The sequence below is a fragment of the Alexandromys fortis genome, unplaced genomic scaffold, assembly GCF_014885135.2.
Source record: "Alexandromys fortis isolate MF-2015 unplaced genomic scaffold, M_Fortis_MF-2015_v1.1 scaffold_189, whole genome shotgun sequence".
In the NCBI taxonomy this organism is placed as follows: domain Eukaryota; kingdom Metazoa; phylum Chordata; class Mammalia; order Rodentia; family Cricetidae; genus Alexandromys; species Alexandromys fortis.
In genome coordinates, this window is record NW_026068081.1 from 2,192,391 (window position 1) to 2,210,825 (window position 18,435).

Sequence of the window (18,435 nt, forward strand, 5' to 3'; positions counted from 1 at the left end):
CACACTTAATAGTCACCACCAGCTGTCCCCTAACTCTTGGTCCTGCTTCAGGTGAACCTCTCTTTACACAAAGTAAATCTGTGCACCTCTGAATGTGTAGAATACTTTTTATTAAGGGTCCCCAGTTTCCCCAGATTGATTTAAAAATATCCTCCTGCTGGGTATTGGTGGTGCACGTCTTTAATCCCAGCACTCGGGAAACAGAGGCAGGCAGATCTCTGTGAGTTCGAGACCAGCCTGGTCTATAAGAGCTAGTTCCAGGACAGGCTCCAAAGCCACAGAGAAACCCTGTCTCAAAAAACAAAAAACAAAACAAAACAAAAAATTCTCCCTTCTGAAAGCAATAAGATCTATTAGGAATATGGTACATATAAACATACTTTTATTTGTAAGAATGTAAGTAGATATAGGCACATATTTTACATGTCTATTAATAGGAGTAAATGCGTTAGCATATTACTTACTACTGCTAGGAAAATTGTCTATCCACACAAGAGAGAGGCGCATGTTTGTTACAGTTGTAAGAGCCTTCAGGCACCAAATGTCACTTAAATGAAGAAAAAATTAAAGGTTAGCAAACAAATTGAGTTTTTCCCCATAGTAATATGGTATACAGGGTCTATGTGTGTGTATGCATGTGGCTATCTCTCCGTGCGTATCTGTGTGCTTACAGTATACTCAGGTAAACAGGTTGGCCAAATACTTTCTTAATAATGGAATCTGTTCAGACACTCTGAGCACTAATCTGAATTTTTCTTAGACCAGACAGGAAAAGGCTAGAACTAATGTTACAAAATGATTTGGTTATGCCCTAAATATGAAGCTCTGCATCTTTCTACATCTAGTTCAGGAATGAAAAGGAAAATGCTGGTGATAAGACACACAGAGTGCCCTCCCTCAGGTTTGGATAAAGAGTTCTGTGAACACTTAACCATGAATGCCCCTATCTTTTATTTTGAAATCTCATTAAAATTTCTTCTATTTCATTCGCTAAATTTCAGATTATTCTATGAGCCAGTCACAACATCTTGTGGGCATACCTTTTGCATGAAGTGTCTTGAGAGATGCCTGGATCATAACGCGAAGTGTCCACTGTGCAAAGATTCTCTTTTCCAGGTAAACCGCTCTTTCTTCCTCGGTTGTGTTAGCTTATTTTGTACTAACTCAGTGCTCAACTGGGTCCTAAGCCACTGTACTGTGCTTGGCCAAAATACCTCCCCCCATCTCCCCCCTCACCATCTGTTTATTTCTGCTGTCTCCTAAACATCCTTCCTCTCTCCACAAAGTCCTTCAGGAAAATGAGGCAACATCTAGCTTTTCAATAACTCTCAGTAATGAAGTTCATTTGTGTTAGAAGCAAAAACATGAACTAGACGATAAACACAAATCTTGGTTCTGGTCCCTTTGTGGCATGGCATAAACAATAATCTTGAGTGAATTTTGCTTCCACTATCCTTGAACTAGATAGCTCTGACTTCGGCATACAGTGATGTTTACTTATGCTTAAAGAGGTCAGCTGCTGTAGGCCCCAGCCACCACCTGCTCAGAGAACCATCTCAGATGTCAATGTGGTCTTTCGACAGCTCCTCGGGAGCCACTCCTCGGGAGCCACCGCTCTTATCAGCAGATACTTGTCAAGCTTTGAGGACTTGAGAGTCATCAAAATTAATGATGCAAGCGTATATCTTCATGTGGGTCTTATGGGCTTTCCTATAGCAAAAGAAAGAGATATATGTTGCTTTCCTTCCTTCGGAGACTCGAGGATCTCAGCTTACAAACAGTATTACTGTTGCTTTCCCCTTATCATCCCTGAAAAGAGGCCGCAGGGGGTGGGTTGTCTCTAGAGAATGGCAATGCAGGCTGGTAGTTCCAGGATTTGGGAAGCTGAGACAGTGGCATTGTGAGTTCAATGTCTACCTGAGTCACCCAGGATAGACCTTGTCTCATGAAGAAAAGTGACTATTTATAGGTTCTTTTTTTATAAATATTTATTTATTTATTATGTATATAATATTCTGCCTGTGTGTATGTCTGCAGGCCAGAAGAGGGCACCAGACCCTATTACAGATGGTTGTGAGCCACCATGTGGATGCTGGGAATTGAACTCAGGACCTTTGGAAGAGCAGGCAATGCTCTTAACCTCTGAGCCATCTCTCCAGCCCCCCCCTCCATTTATAGGTTCTTATAGGCCCACAGAAGTGCATGCTGAGCCTCTCTTACCTCTGACATTGACAAAAAGGAGCTAGAGCAAAGCCATCGTCCAGGGTAGCCTTGAGAAGGAGAATGGGAAGCCGCTAACGGAATAGCTTCACTTAGATAAAGACATGGGATTCACAACCTGATTGTAGATAAGATTCTCATGGTTCTTCTATTTAAATGAGATATCCATGCTGTGTTAGTTAACACCACAAAGTTCACACCAACAGAAGGAGAAACATCTACCATATGCTCAGGCTCTAGAGAAAAGCGCTGTTACCATTTTAGGGTGTCCGCTTCCTGGAGTTTTGTTTTAGCATCAGCAGAGGGATCCCTTTCCCACGTAGACTGCCTACCTCTTGAGGCACTGCTTTCCCCTAAAACCTGGGACTGGACATTATGGGTTTTTTCCTGTTGCCATGCAATGGCCGTACTTGATAAGGCATCCAGAAGGCAGAAGCCGTGGGATCTCAGACCCAGAGGCTAGAAGATATTCTCATCTAGCTCTGTATTCATCCAGGGTTATACTTACACCACTTAACAGAATGATACATATTCCCACCATGTTAGTTGTTGAATAGAGACTCCTGGGGAAGAAAGAAAATGAATTGTCTGAAGCCAGCAATTCGGTACTTAGGAGCTCCCTCTGCTGAGTCCCACCGCAATCAATTCTCTGCAGATATTAAGTTTTTATTTATTATTATTTGAGAAGTTCACGAGTGCTGTATTTACTTCCTTTTTCCCTCTCTCCTTCCATCCAATCCTGCCTATGTCCCCCCCCACTCCCTCTCAATTTTGTGACCTCATATTCTTTTTAACTAGTGTTTCATATATGTGTGCATATAAATATATAACTACGACTTTCCGAGTCCAGTTAGTGTTGCTCATACACATGTGCTCTTGGGGCTGATCACTGATATTAAATGACCAATTAGCGGCTTTCTCCCTGGGGAAGATGGATCCTTCCCCTCCCAGCAGCCTTTAGTTGTCTGGAGCTCCTCATCTAGGAGTAGCTTCATGGGATTTCCTCATTACACAAATAATAGGTTTTCTGGGGATGCCATTTGCTCAAGCCTTGTTTAGAGAATTGTATTATTGTTCAGATTTTATGGGTACAACTTTCCAGGCATATAGAGAAGGAAGCACACATCCTGGTCCTCTGGCTCTTACCGTTTTTCTGTTCCCATCTTCTGTGATGTCCTGAGCCTTACATGTAGGGATTGTGTTGTGGTTGTTCAATTGGGGATGAGCAGCCCACAGTGGATTGTTATCTACATTTTGACCAGTTGTGACTTTCTATACTAGTCTTTGTCTGCTCCAAAAAGAAGCTTCTTCGGTGAGGGGTGAGTGTAAGGATAAGTATTTAGAATACAATTACAAATAGATTGTATTGCTTTAGGAAAGTGGAAGTAGTAAGTTCTCCTCTAAGGTTTTACTGTTTTATTAGAAGATATTTTACCATTCAATGTTTGGGCCATATTATTAAAGACATACTGCCCTTAGATCTCTGGGTATGCATATGGTAGGGACATTCTAACCCAAGTCTGATTCTGAGTTTCAGTGATAACTAAGATGGTGACATAAACTGGCAACAAGACAACCACCTGTATTTGGCCATTAGTTTATGTGTGGTTTCTATTTTAATTAAAGTTAAGACATGGAGACTTGGCAATATCTAGGAGCCAGGCATTCGATTGGAATGGAGGTGGGCAGGGCAACAAAGGGTACATGAACACAGCTGTCTGATTCTCTGGACCCTTTGTGTTTCAGCACTTCCAAGACAGAGTTTGTAAACACAAAAATACAGTGAAAAGGAAGTATGGTCCACCCTCTTTAGTTCAGACATGAACCTCTCAAATCCAAAGCTTTATGGCATCTGTGAGATTTTTCAAAAGCTTAATGCAACATTTTTTTGTTAAAACATTTTTAATTATTAATGTTAAATTGAATAATTTTTTTTAGGAAAATCAAAACTCTAACATCCAAAAGATACATACATTGTGGCTGGATTAGCTTCCAAATTATGTGTCCAAATTACAACACATGCATGATTTGACTACTGTCTGGGCTCCATCAAACTATATCTGGGCTACACATGATTGTCTGTGGGTTTTTGTGTGTGTGTGTGTGTGTGTGTGTGTGTGTGTGTGGACTGTATAATATCTCATTACTTTGATCCATTTCTAGGGCTTTCAATCAAGAAAGTATAGCAAGAACATAATAATGGAAGAACTAATTGCTAAATTCCTGCCAGAAGAACTCAGGGAACGGAAACGCCTTCATGAGGAGGAAATGGAAGAACTTTCTAAGTATGTTCATGCATGTTTCTGGCTTCCGTTTTATGTGTGTCCGCTCACAAAAACTGACACATTGCCTAGCAACTGATGGTTCAATGATGCCATGTCGTTACTAGCTTGACATGGCCATGGGGAGAATATTTGCATCATGGAAGTCAACAAATGCTACAAATTGTCCCGCCCCTCCCCACATCCCTCTCAGAAGCAGTTGTTAAACATTTACCAGTATGTCTCCTAAGAAGCTCAGCGGCAAAGCACAGAGGTACCTGATGCATCTCAGCACTAGGAAGTGCGTGATAGGGGCTGGACTGAGTTAACGGGCAGCTTAATCAGCAGACCTCATGAGACAACTGGGAGATGCCTTCAAGTCCTTAAGCGGTTGATGGCTGGGTAAACAGCGGTGTGAAGCCACACCTGGGGTTAAGGCCCAGTTCTATCAGGGAGTGTGTTTCGTGGTCGTGGACATACCATTCAACCTTTCTAGGATTCAGTTCCCTTGCCAGTGACTTGAAGCTGATAGCTCTTGTATTGTGGGCTTATTCTGAAGACCCAAATGAGTTGCTGCACAGCAAGCACTTAATAAAAGGCAATAGTGTCTATACTCGCTGTGTATTTTCTCTGCCGCACAGTATGAGAGGGGAAGGCTCGGAATGGAGACATAATTGGATCTTCCGGGGCTCTGAGTGCCATGCACTTAGCAAAAAAGCAGGAAATAACGGAAATAACAGCTAAGTCCTGCACCTCTGGCTGCTGCCCTCCTCCCGGCCCTCCCTAAGAGTTCTGACAGCGTTCTGCTGGAAAACAGCTTCCTGAGGGAAAAATCACGGCTGTTTTTATGCCCCCTGGGAAGAGAATCACTTTCGAACTGGGCGTCCCATTTGTCTGGATGTGCCTTCACTTCACATGTTTTTCTCAGAGACTAAAATTTTTTTTCTTTATATTGAAACCGCTCTGTACAGTTTTATCTTGTTCCTGATCCTTCACTTAGTCTTTAACCCAGTGGTTCTCAACCTTCCTAACGCTGTGACCTTCTAATACAGTTCCTCATGACATGGGAGTCCCAACCATAAAAATATTTTCATTGCTACTTCATAACTGCAATTTTGCTGCTGTTATAAATCATAATGCAAATACCTGCTATGCAGAGTATCTGATATGCAACCACTGTGAAAGGGTTATTTGACCCCCAAAAGGGTCATGACCCACAGGTTGAGAATGGTTGTTTTAACCTCTCTGAGTCCTTTTCTCAACTATCACGCAAAGTTGTCCTAATAAATAGGGGTACATACTGAGGGGCTTTCTGTTTAAAGGCATCTCAGACTGGACCCCTTTTAGGATTTATACAGATGGTCTTACATCTCTTGGCCCCTTTAGATGTAGTGTCCCTGCACCGGTTTTACTGGATGCTTCAGGGGACCAGGATCTATGAAGAGCTGGCCCAGTTGGGGATTCCCCATAGAGCCATGTGAATTTTCAAGGGTATTTATTGAAAGGCAGATTCCTGCATCGCAATTCCAGAAGGAATGCATCAGTATCTCTGAAGGTGTATTGGTACAGCCATCTAGACTTAAGGGTCCCCCATTATTCTTATGTCCATGAGCATTTGAGCATCACTGGGCTACATTTGTCTTGGCGGTCTCTTGCTGGCTACTCCTCCTAGCTGGGTCTGCTCTCAATGGTCTCTGAGAGACTTGGCAAACTTGAGACGCATGTAAGGACTTTGCAGTACTGCCCATCTGCAAAGCTGGGTGCATTTATAACGTCAGTGCTCTTCTTCATGCCTCAAACAAAATGCCTGAAGTGGTCCAAATGAGAGAGAGGGAGGGGGAGAGGGAGGGAAGAAAGGTAGGAGCAGCATAGTATTATGGTATTAGTATTATAATACATTATTATGTATTATATTAGTATTATATTATGTATTAGTATACTGTATTACTGTATTAGTATTATAATACACTATTATGGTAATAGAGATCTAATCAACAAACTTAGAATGTCTGCAATGCCAGCTTAGGCTTTCAGACTTGGATCATGGAACTTGCCTTACAGAATCAAGTGCACTTCAGTGTTTCTCTATCCGCCATTAAACTTTGATGACTCCTTGTCTTACTCCAAGGAAACATGCTGTGACATTGACCAACCTGTCGGTTCTCTGCTCCATTGGTTTAAGATCCATCTCATCTTCTCTTCCCGACAGCTTAACTAAGAATGTGCCTATTTTCATTTGCACCATGGCCTATCCCACGGTCCCTTGTCCCCTGCATATCTTTGAGCCTTGTTATCGCCTGATGATTCGGAGATGTATTGAGACAGGCACGAAGCAGTTTGGCATGTGCCTTGGAGATCCTGTCAGAGGGTAAGTGAGGAGACTTAGGAAACAGGGAAGTTAGGTAGAAGGGGATTTCCCTTTTACTTCGGAGGGCTTCTTGTGGTGGGATCAACCAAGTTCGTGAGGTTAGCCAGCTCAGAGCACCCAAACATCTGTGAGGATCACGTTCCCTCTAATACCTACTTTATAGTATGAGTTCTATTTTAAGTAACCCTAGAGGTAATCTTTCATTAAGCAGGTTCCATACATTGCAAAACTTTTCTTGTGGGTTAGGGCTGTAGCTCAGCTTGCCTGTCAGTCACAAAGCCTGGGAATCGATCCTCTGCATTACATAAACCTGGAGTGCTGCACACCCACAATCCCAATAGTAGTGAGTTGGAGACAAGATAAAACCAAGTTTAAGGTCACCCATGACTACATGCGCAGTCCAGGGACAGCCCACGATACACGAGAGCCTGTCTCAAAAACAAGCGAAACCCAGAAACACACAAACAAAATTGTCTTGTAAAGAGTGTTAGCCCTAGAGCTAAGTTACCCACTTTAATATTTGAGTGCTGGCCTTGGAGTTACCTTTGATGTTGGGCAAATCATTTAGCCTTTCTGTCTCCAGTTTCTTTGTGTGTTAAGTGGGCATGATGGTATGCCTACCTAGCTGGTCTTGCTTATTGGGAGAGCTGATGGGCTCCAAACATTACACAAGGTTCCTATCCAAGTATGTCCATTGGGGATACTGTAATATAATGTTGTATAGTAAGTAATTTATAAGCAATAGGGTTTTTTGAGCCAGGGTTTCATACTATAACCTAAGGTGACCTGGAACTCACTGTATAGCCCAGACTTGCCTCAAACTCATGGCAATTCTGCTTCAGGCTCCCCCGCATTAGGATTCCAGGTGTGAGCCACCACAGGCAATCGACATTTATGCCTACAGTTATCAAGTCTGTGATGCCTACAGCCAATGTGCCAGCATCTAATAACAGTAATTTTTCTTTTTCTGAACCCAGAATCTAGGTAGGTGTCTTAGTTAGGGTTTCTGTTGCTGTGCAGAGACACCATGACCATGGCAACCCTTATAAAGGAAAACATTTAACTGGGGTGGCTCACTTACAGTTCAGAGGTTCAGTCCGTTATGGTCATGAAAGAACACGAGAGCAAACAGGCAGACATCTTGGTCAGAAGGCAACAGGAAGTAGACTCAGACACTGGGTAATATCCTCAACATAGGAGAGCTCAAAGCCCACCTCCACCTTGCCACACTTCCTTCACCAAGGCCATACCTACTCCAACAAAGCCACACTTCCCAATAGTGCCATTCCATATGAGCTTAAAAGGGCCATCCTTGCGTTCAGACTACCACAGAAGGTATTCTACCATTGAACTATATCCTAAGCCTATTTTATTTCATTTAAGACCAGGTAGGACTAAGTTGCCTAAGCCAACCTCAAATTTGTGGTTCACTTGCCAACAGCCTCTTTTGTGGCTAGGACTATCATTATATGCTCTCATGCCCAGGATGTGATAAGATCTTGGTAGAAAGGCAAGGAGGAAGGGAGAGAAGGGAAGTCCAACCCTCCTCTTGCTAATGAACACACTCTTGCAGTAATTAATCCACTCATGTGGGCAATGCCTTCAAGGCCTGATCACTTCTTAAAGGTCCTGCCGCTTAAATAGTGTTAAAATGGCCATTCAATTTCAACACAAGCTTTTGAGAGGGACAAACACTGAAACCGAAGCACTGCATGCACATAGTGTGCAATCGACAAATGAGAGTCAGTTTACCGTTCTGTGCAGATCTTTTCTCCTCACAGGTGCTGTCTGACGTATCGGTACAGTTGTAGATCAGGGCAGAGAAGTCCTCTAGCAGACAGCCCAGGGTGCTAGGCGTGGTGGTCTAGGCCAAGGACAGCAGAACTCATCAGCAACCCACTCTCTTGACTTGATTCCCAATAACCAGCTTTGCCGAATACGGCTGCATGCTAGAAATCAGAAACGTCCAATTCTTCGCTGACGGCCGATCGGTGGTTGACAGCATCGGCAAGAGGCGCTTCAGGGTGCTCAGTCAGGGCCAGCGGGACGGCTACAGCACCGCGGATATCGAATACATTGAAGATCAGAAGGTAAGGGCAGCCAGGGTCAAGAAACCTAAAAGCCAAATTAGGATTGTCGCTTGGTATACAACGATGATTGCGAAGGGGTTTCTCAGACTTGGATTGGCGCCTTGGGATTTCTCACCAAAGTGGTCCTAGATGAATGAATGCTACTGGGCAGCTGCCCACCGGCACCCAAAGCCCTCCCTCCCCCTTTCCCTCCCCCTGGGGGCTCGGTGTAGAATGGGGTGTACACATAAGCATTTTAACTACGGCTTGATTTATATTTTTCCAGTGCATTTTTTTTAAGATGATTGTAGATTCCAATAGAAATTCCTTTTTAAAACGTCCAACCTGCCTAAGAACTGTGTTCCTACCTCAGAGTCATTCAGCGTCCCCAAAAGTAAAAGCAAAATGTCATATACCCTGAGCTAAGGGGTAGAGGAAGAGGTCAGTAATCCCATGCTCATTTGTATAACTTAGGTCGTAGATTGATGCATGATGAATGGATAAATTCATTTGGCCTTGAGGATGTGCTGAGGCACAGATACAGCCGTATCCCCCCTTCCCAGTGAGTAGGGAAGAAAAGGACATAAAGTTGGAAGGGGCAGAGGCATAAAGCAGCCCAGTGCACATCACTCATATGCCGTCACCTGGGCTAGCTCAAGCTTCCCACTGCTGTCTCTCTGCCTGCTGTTTCGGGCATTTTTCTCAGTTAAACCTTCCGTCTTCCTGCTCTTCTACCATATTCGTACCCCGTGCAGCACCTGGCTGCTGGGTGTTCCACCTTTGACCGAGGAGAGAGCCAGAAGGGGAAAGGAAAGGCAGGTCAGAGTCTCAAAAGAGGGTCGGGTTCCGAAAGCAACTGTGAGGTGGGTGGAGAAGGCAGAGACTGCCTCACTTGCATTTTGATATTTGCAGGTTGAGGGAGAAGACCGTGCCGAACTCATGGGGCTGCATAACTGTGTGTATGAGCAAGCCTCCTCCTGGTTTCATTCACTCAAAACATCGCTCAAGAATCGGATACTAAATCACTTTGGTCCGATGCCAGAGAAAGATGAAGACCCCCAGGTATACAAGTATATCTGTTCAGAAAAGGTTGCCCCACCAGGTGGGACATTCCAGGTTTTGTAACTAGATGGGTGTGGGGTTGGCATCCAATATAGTCTTGTGTGGCTAGGTAGTGAGCATCACAGGTAGGACCAAAAGGATCCCGAGTCAGAATTGGCTTTATAAAGGTAAGTAGTAGGAACTTGGAACTAAGACAAATATTGAGACATAGGTGAGGTGAGAGGAAGGGAGCAGCGACACTACCTACAGGAGAGCCTTCGATGGGAGTCCAGACCCACAGCCATGGTAATGTTAGGTGACGGACACATGTGACAGCCAGGGAGCTTAATGTTCCTCTTCACCTGCTGGGGAACATTCTCTGCCAGTCAGGCAAAAGATACAGAATAACAGTGCTAAGCACATCTTCCACAGGAGAAAGCACAGGTGCCTCTGTGTGATTCATAAGGCCATAATGACATGGCAAGTCCGAATCATTTCCTTTCTTATTAGTTGTGTTATCATGTTGCCTTGGTGGTGGCGGCGGCAGCAAAAACTCATCCAGTTTGCTGTATCTAATTCTGCAACCCCAAGCAATTCCACGAATAAGAATTTCGCGCCTCGGTGGGAGGTTTCTTAGAAACAGCAATGGTATTAACATCAACTCAAGTCTCCCGCCTGGTGATCCTGGGAAAGAAAGCTCAGAATAGCAATCTGGTATCCAAAAGTGATTGTAAGAGAAAATAGATTGCACACTACAGTGAGGTACACACACACACACACACACACAAAGACAGAGACAGAGGAGATGGGGGTGTCCCGATGAAGCTAGAGGTACAGAAAAAACAAGCGTTCAGGGACATTCAGGGAGAAACCCACACAGCAAATAACCTCATATGGAGGGAGCAAGACCAGCAAGCGCTTCTCTAGGAGCCGAAAGCTGACTCGTTCTGAAAGTTGTGGGAAGAAAACTCATCTGAGGCTTAGTAATAAATGTCTAAGATGTGCGCTCAGGAAGCTGATGACAAAGAGCATGTCGGTGAAGGATTGGTAAGGGATGAGACATGTCTTTATTGGAGAAAACCCCGAAGGTTAACAGGAATGTATTTCCTAATTGAAATGTTTGCTTGCTATTCTTTGAAACTGGAAATCATAGCTCTTGGTTTCAGGGGAGAAGGTAGCTACGGTTCTGTTTGGGACATGGTATATTTAGACTACAGCCGTCCACCCAAGTAAGAAAATAATGGGTGGGAAGCCATCATGCCAAGCCCAAAGAGCCCTAGGATTAAAGGCCTGAATTTTAAATGGATAAGTCCAAAGGGTCTTCGGAGTGAAAGAGAGAAAATAGTTGGTACTCCAGAGCTTGTAAAACCACGCTGCTTAGGAAGCACAGAGTATGTGGTAAGATGCTGGTTTGATTGGTTTAACAAGTACTAAAAGAGACTGCAGCTCCAATGAGAGAGAAGGCCCCAGTCCCGGGGGACTAAGGCAGTTCTATTTCAAGAGAGCATCCAGGACCCAGGCTCTTTTATCACAGGCCTGTACCATCTCTAGAGAGTTCTTTTTTCTTGACTGAAGAAGACTGGTCATCGCCATGTCTTCAGTCTTGCTAGAGAAAGGGGGAGAGGTTGGAGAGATGCCTCAGAGGTTAAGAGCACGGGCTGTTCTTCTTGATGACCCAGGTTTAATTCCTAGTACCCACACAGGGGCTCACAGCCACCAGCCCAAGGGAATCAGGTGCCTTCTTCCAGCCTCTGTGGTGCACAGACAGACATGTAGACAAAACCCCATACACATAAAATAACAAAAGTTTAAAAAAAATGTAAAAGGAAAGAAATATGGAAACAAAGATAGTCAGAGGCCGCATGCTCTTTTCCCAGAGCACGACCCAGAACTTACCACTTCTCCTTAGCCACAGGTTTGTCTATGGCCTCACCTAGCCACAAGGGAGACAGGGAAACAATAGTGTCCCGTAGCAGCTGCCACCATGTTGCTGTGGGCTCAGCTGAAATGAACGAGGAGCAAATGAAGTGATGGAAGCTCTCAGCAGCCTCGGCCACACACCTAAGTGGGCCCATGTGGGGTGTTTACTTTATGCGTGAGGACTTGTGTATGTGGACGGCACATACACAATGAACTGTGTTTCTCTGTTGCAGGTTAATCCGAACGGTCCAGCCTGGTGCTGGTGGACACTGGCGGTTCTTCCCCTGGAAACCAGAGCTCAGCTCCCCTTCCTAGCAATGAAGTCCCTAAAGGATAGACTGAATGGTATTCGGCGAATCCTGGCCTTTATAGCCAGAAACCAAAATTAGGGGGAGCAGACTGGAAAGGAGGCATTTCCACCCTCTCCACTGCCCTGGGGTGATGTTCTTGTGTCAGATATCTAGTTGTAATAACACGCTAACAGAAGAAAGTATTTTTGAGAGATGTTGCTCTGTGTTTTGACCACACAGAAGTTGAGTAGGAAGACAGAAAGGATGTGACCTGTTTGACTTTCTGTCTTCAGATGCTTTTTGACACTAACAGCCAGAGGTGTGGAAGAGGCCAGTAAAAGTCGCTGTTTAGTGTCAGTTTTTCTAAAAGTTTGTCTGTCGTAGCTGAGTGACTGTGTGTTTGGAATGGGAAGCGGATGCAGGCGTCACTGTATTCTTTCACTGACTTGAGGTCTCATTTCAAATGGTTCAGGTTTTATAGAGCATTGTGTAAAATAATGTTCATACTTCTTTCTGTTTTAATAATTTATTTTTTGCACTACTGTATCCTTTTTCTACATGTACGTTTGTAACTATTTAAGTTTACGTTACTGAGAAGTCCATTGCTTTATTTATTGAAGTGGTTGACTGTATGTAGGGGATTAACAGTACTAAACATGTGTGAGGTTCTTTCTTTACGTTTTGCTGAAGTAATCGTAGTTCTTAGAGGATTTTTATATAGTTCTTGTCTATTCTAGTGGACTAAGTTTCAAAGAATTTCAGAAGGATTCTGAGGTGGTTTATCTTCACAGATTCCACTCTTTCAGTTTGAGTTAAGTGATAGAAAATACTTGATTTGGCATAAGTTGTGGCGTGTGTAAGAGTGAAGTAAACGTGGACATTTTGTGGGTGTCATGCAGAACAAGGCTGAAAGGATTATTCAAAACAGAGAGATAAATTAGGAGTGTCTTTTATTACAACCTTTTAGAGGTATTTGTTTCAGGCAATCTGATGACAAGTGTGTTAATTTCTCCCCAGTTCGGTTAAGGATAAGATTGATATTTACCGGGTGTTTCAGAGCGAATGGCCTCAAGACCCGTACCCGCACCTGCTGGAATACTCGAGGGGCTATTCCATCTTCAAATTGTAAAGATATCAGATAGGTTTGAGCCCACTTTTAAATCTCTATAAAAGAACCAGAGAATGAATCTACGATTTTATGTAAACACTGCCTTCCCTCTTGGAAACAATGGACCAAAGATTTCAGTGGGAAAAAAGATTTTCATGGGGAGAAAAGGGGGAAAGGGTGGGATAGCATTGTTTAGTTTGCTTACTGCTAGTTTGAGTCCTTTAGTGTTAGAGAAAGCTGAAAAACAGTGTGTACGTGTTTTAAAAGCAGAGAAGAAAATTAGAGCCAGGCAAAGGAAATTGTCACATTTCTTTCTTGGGCAAACTACTCCCAGGTGATTTTTGGACAGCTATGGTGTGTTATTCACGTGTAGCCCCTCCATTCTGTTAGCAGGACTCACAGAGAGAGAGAGATTCAAGAATCAGTCTGGGTTCCTCTGTAACCACCGGTGGGGTTTGAGTGTGAGACAGAGGTGGTCTCCAGATGCTGTCAAAGAGACTCCTGTAAGCAGAAGGCACATGAGTCATTATCTGCACTTGCTTACCTAGGCTGTACTGTCAGAGCGTCATCAGCTCAGCTTTGATGTTTGGAATGATCTGGGCGAGCGGAGAATTCAAGTGTGTGGAATGGAAATGTAGGAGCGGACACCATCTGAGTTAAGTCTAGAGGGTTTCGAAAGCGGGAAATGAAGACGCTTTCCCCTCCCGCCTGACACCCAACTATATGGCCATGGCGAGGTCCTAGTATGATTGTTTCCTATCCTGCAGTGCAAACACAGCAGAGAAAAAGATGAAAAGCCTCTCCACGTACTACACGTGGTACTTTGGCATTGATTTAACTGGCACTGAGCCCCAGTTTCCTCACATGAAATGGTACTGGCGCTCACTTCAGCCGCACAGATACTAAAATTGGAACGGCAAAGAGAAGATGATCACAGCCCCATTGTAAGGATAGCATGCAGATTTGGATAGTATTCTGTATTTTGTATTAAACGATGGAACGGTGGTGATGTTAATAGCAATTAGGTTTCTTAGGAACATTAAATTAGACATGTCAGAAATTACTTAGCACAGTGCCTTGATGATGAGAGAGACAAACTGTCACCAGCCATGTCGGACGCTGTCATCAGTAGTCTACAGTTATGTGAAGCCCCGCCTTTACTGGCTGTACTCATTTACAGCCACGTTAACCTCGGTGGGGAAAGTTCAAACCACTGATTCTTGGACCACAGCTTGATGGTTTGCAAGTAACTCCTACTGGGGGTGAAACTAGGAAAGCCAGGCTGGGGATGTGGCTCAGTTGCTTGTGTTTGCCTTACCGGCATGGGTCACTGGGTTCTAGCTCCAGTACTGTAGAAATAGAAGAAACGTAGATAAAACGAAAGGACTGGAGAACAAACGAGTATTAGCGGTAGGGACTAATTTCGATGTCAAGAAAATAGCTCCCATCTTAATAAGGCCGAAAAAGCAATCCTGTATTTGGGGAATCTAAAATTTCTGATAGAATGGAAGACTTAAGTTTTAGCTCTATGAGCATGACCACACCTTCCCCATTCTTCAAAATGTGTTGAGAATTTCAGCTATAAATAATTAGATTTCACCATCTATAGGTTTTGCACATAGCTAATGGTATTTCATTATGCTCTCCCAAATAACAGGCTCTACAATAGTATGTTGAGAACCTACCATGTACCAGGTACGAAAGTGAGTGATCTCATTCACCTGAATACATGGAATAACCTTTAGACAGCGTTGTTAAGCAACATATATGGAGAAGGAAACAGGCTCAGCAATTTTAAAGAATATGCCTATGTAGCATGTTCATTCAATGAGTGGCCAAGCTTGATTCTTTGCCTATCACATGGCAGATCTTTCAATGTTTTGAACAGTTTGTTACACGTTTTATTCAGTAGACATGGCAGCCAAATCATAAACCACCTTACGAGCTCGAAGTGAGAAGTGCCCAACACATCTCTTGTTAGTCTAAGGGAAAGAGGAAGTTTGGCTCCTTAATGGAAGTTAAGTTGAGGTACTCATTGGTAAGAGGATACCTAATTTGAGCACATGGAAATCTTGGCTGGGCTGCATAGCATGTTCCTCTGAGCAGCCTGAATCCATGTTGGGTTTGTTCTCCAGTCAGCTTTTGTTTCAGTGATGGCGGGAAGCAGCAGAGTAAGGCTTTAACTTTCTTGGCGATGTGCACGAGAGGGACAATCAGTTGAACTTGACCATCTTTAGCGCTTGCAGACTGGTTCTGCTTCTAAGTCTCGGCTGGAAGGACAAGATTCCCCCCCTTGTAGACAGTGCCACTTTCTTGGGTTAGTCCTCCTTTCTAGCATGGCTGACCCAGTTTTTTCCCTATAGACTATCTACTTTGTGTGTATGTATATGTGTATATCTGTGTGTGTGTGTTTGTGTGTGCGTATACACACACATACACTAGGTAGCAAGCAGACCTTATGCCTTTCTGCTTTGTACCGTACCACTGCTGCTAGCTATAAACCAGCAAAATGTAGAAAGTGAAAAATGAACAAACTACTTTTCCGTAGATAATTTGAAGAACATGGTGTTTGCTCCTCACTTTTGGGGACATAGCACTATTCCAAAAGCTTGCCTTCCTGAAGGTCAGCTGCTTCAAGTACAATGCTGCCTCAATAGCAGAGTTGAGTTATGGCACTTGTGGCACTGCCGTCTCTGCCTGTGGAGCTGACCCGGGTTCAGAGATTCCCCTGTGACTAGCCACAAAAGCCTCAGAACTCCCATGCCTGGGTCAGTGCACCCAGAGTTCTCTTACAGCCAACAGGTCATGTCCTGTTGATGGACTGCAACCCTCCGGGGCCTGCATTTCCTGTGCCAACTCCATTTCCGCCTTGTGAATTTTAACCGTCGATTCATTCCTTGGGTTGCAAGCTTGTTGACTGTGTGTCCATTTCTACTCATCCAAGTAGACGTGAGCAGGCGGGAAGCCCACTCTAGGGCCTAAGGAGTGAGATTTTGATTCTGGATGGAAGACAGCTCTGAAAAGCAGCCAGGCTTTGCTTTCTGGCATTTCTCGTGTACAGAGAGCAGGAAGGGAAAGGAGCCATGCACAGTGTACACATCCAGTTCCTTTTAGAATGGTAGATGCCACCCACTCCACTGCTTAGCTACTCGATGCTCTGAACTTTACCCATCCACAGGTGAAACAAAGAACTTTTCACTTAGAAGTGGTTGTGCCCAAGCATGTTAAGTTAACCTCCGGAGAGAAGTGCCTGGAACCGCTGTTCCTGGTGTCTCTTTCAAGCTTTGGCTTCACGACCTTGTAGCATTTAAAAACTGTTTGCAGCCACAAATGTGATTAACAGAAGTTTACACTGCAACACTGTACCTTGTGCATTATCTGAAAAGTCCGCTGACATTCGTCCGTTGTTCAAGTGACGAAGACAACCCGGGAGATACAAAGAAGAGCCAATAGCTCAGCGTGCCACCATCGGCCGATGTAAGATAAACGAGTCTCATTATTGTATGCAGTTCTCTGTGATGCCGGGATTAAAACATCAGGCCGTTTAAACAGTGGCAAGTGTGTGTGTGTGTGTGGGTGTGTTTGGTTTCCACTTGTTTGTTAAGCAACCAGTTGACTTTTGCACAGAGTTGAAGGGAAATTAAGATAACGCTTTCTCCCCACCAACGCGCTATTCAACTACCTCTATATGCCTGGTTTCCTTTTAGGTGTTCCCTTCCTCTAAACCCGCACATAGTTTCAGCTCATCGATGTTGTAATCGCAATGTGATGTAGCCAGTTGTGTGAAAATTGTTCAATAAACAAAAGTTTCCTGTTGTCTCTGTGTCAAAGTGTATTCTTTCCTAGAAAAATAATTAATGGGCCCGAATGGGCCTGGTGGTACAGGAGCGAAGTCCCAGTTACATGGGAAGCTGAGGCAAGGGGATTGCAAGTTCATCGCCGACCTAGGGAATGTAGACCCTGTCGCAACTACTTCATGTTCTGGCTTGGTGGGAGCCTAACCAGTTTGGATGATCACCTTCCTAGACATGGACGGAGGGGGGAGGTCCTTGGACTTTCCACAGGGCAGGGAACCCTGACTGCTCTTTGGACTGGAGAGGGAGGGGGAGAGGAGTGGAGGGAGGGGGAGAAGGGTGGGAGGAGGGAGAGGGAAATGGGAGGCTGGGAGGAGGCAGAAACTTTTTTTTTCTTTTTTTCAATAAAATTTTTTTTTAATAAAACTAAAAACTGGCCTTAGTTGTGCAGGCCTGTAATCCCAGCTGCATTGGAGGGCGGGGCAGAATGGTTGCAAGGCCAAGGTCTGTGTGGGTTACAGAGTGAGTTTGAGGCCAACCTGAACAATTCCATGAAATCTTGTTTCCTAAATAAGTAAATAATGTATAAATGAATACCATAAGAAAGGATTGGAGATACAGCTCAGGCAGAACATTTGCCTAGCATACAGAAGGCCCTGGTTTCCATTCCCATTCCCACAGAAATATCAAAAAGAGAGAGCAGTGAGCGGTTGCTTTCCGTAGCCCCGGAAAAGAGGCATGTACCCTGTCCTCCTATTGGCGGTAACATATTTTGATGACAAGACCCTTTAAAGAACTGGGTGTGTGGCTCCGTGGTAGTTCACTTGCCTAGCGTGAGCCAGGTCCTTAGTTCAATCCACAGCAATACAAATGAAAACATTTCTTCATGGCACCAAGTCTGTGCCCCAGCAGCAAACACTTGCATATATGGCAACGAGGCAGGTGTGAACAGATTGTCATGACTAATATGTTCTGAAACACTGGCTATAAATTGAGTGTCTTAAATACAAAACAAAAGCACTGGAAAGGTTGGCTTATATTTAACCACTTATTTTTTAAGCATTTTTCTTTCTCCCTTTCCAGCCATACCTGCTTTTGCATTTACCAAAGGGAATCTTTTGAACATCACTTTTACTCTTTAATAAGTCCGTAGATGAATCCAGTGTAGTTTGACCCTATCCATCCCATACACCCCGCCCCTTTTCTAACTTCTCCTGGACCTCCCCTGCCATGTTTCCCTTCAACCTGCAAACCTGGCCCCCTTGTTTTCTCGAACCCACTGAGTGGAATGAGTGCTGCCTGGATGTATAGAGGTGTGGGACCATCCCCTGGGGCATGCGGAACATACCAGGGACCACACGTCC

General features: G+C 44.2%; 1 protein-coding gene across 1 annotated transcript in view; it reads left to right on the forward strand.

The window, feature by feature from the left end:
* Lonrf3 (LON peptidase N-terminal domain and ring finger 3) overlaps positions 1-17,083 on the forward strand; it is a 38,541-nt gene extending 21,458 nt beyond the window's left edge. Inside the window, exons 7-12 of the mRNA XM_050121923.1 lie at positions 1,002-1,116; positions 4,384-4,505; positions 6,691-6,849; positions 8,777-8,939; positions 9,831-9,980; positions 12,113-17,083. Of these exons, the coding sequence (XP_049977880.1) occupies positions 1,002-1,116; positions 4,384-4,505; positions 6,691-6,849; positions 8,777-8,939; positions 9,831-9,980; positions 12,113-12,268 (865 nt within the window). The 3' untranslated portion in view covers positions 12,269-17,083. The remainder of the gene's footprint in view (positions 1-1,001; positions 1,117-4,383; positions 4,506-6,690; positions 6,850-8,776; positions 8,940-9,830; positions 9,981-12,112) is intronic.
* Positions 17,084-18,435: the final 1,352 nt, after the last annotated feature.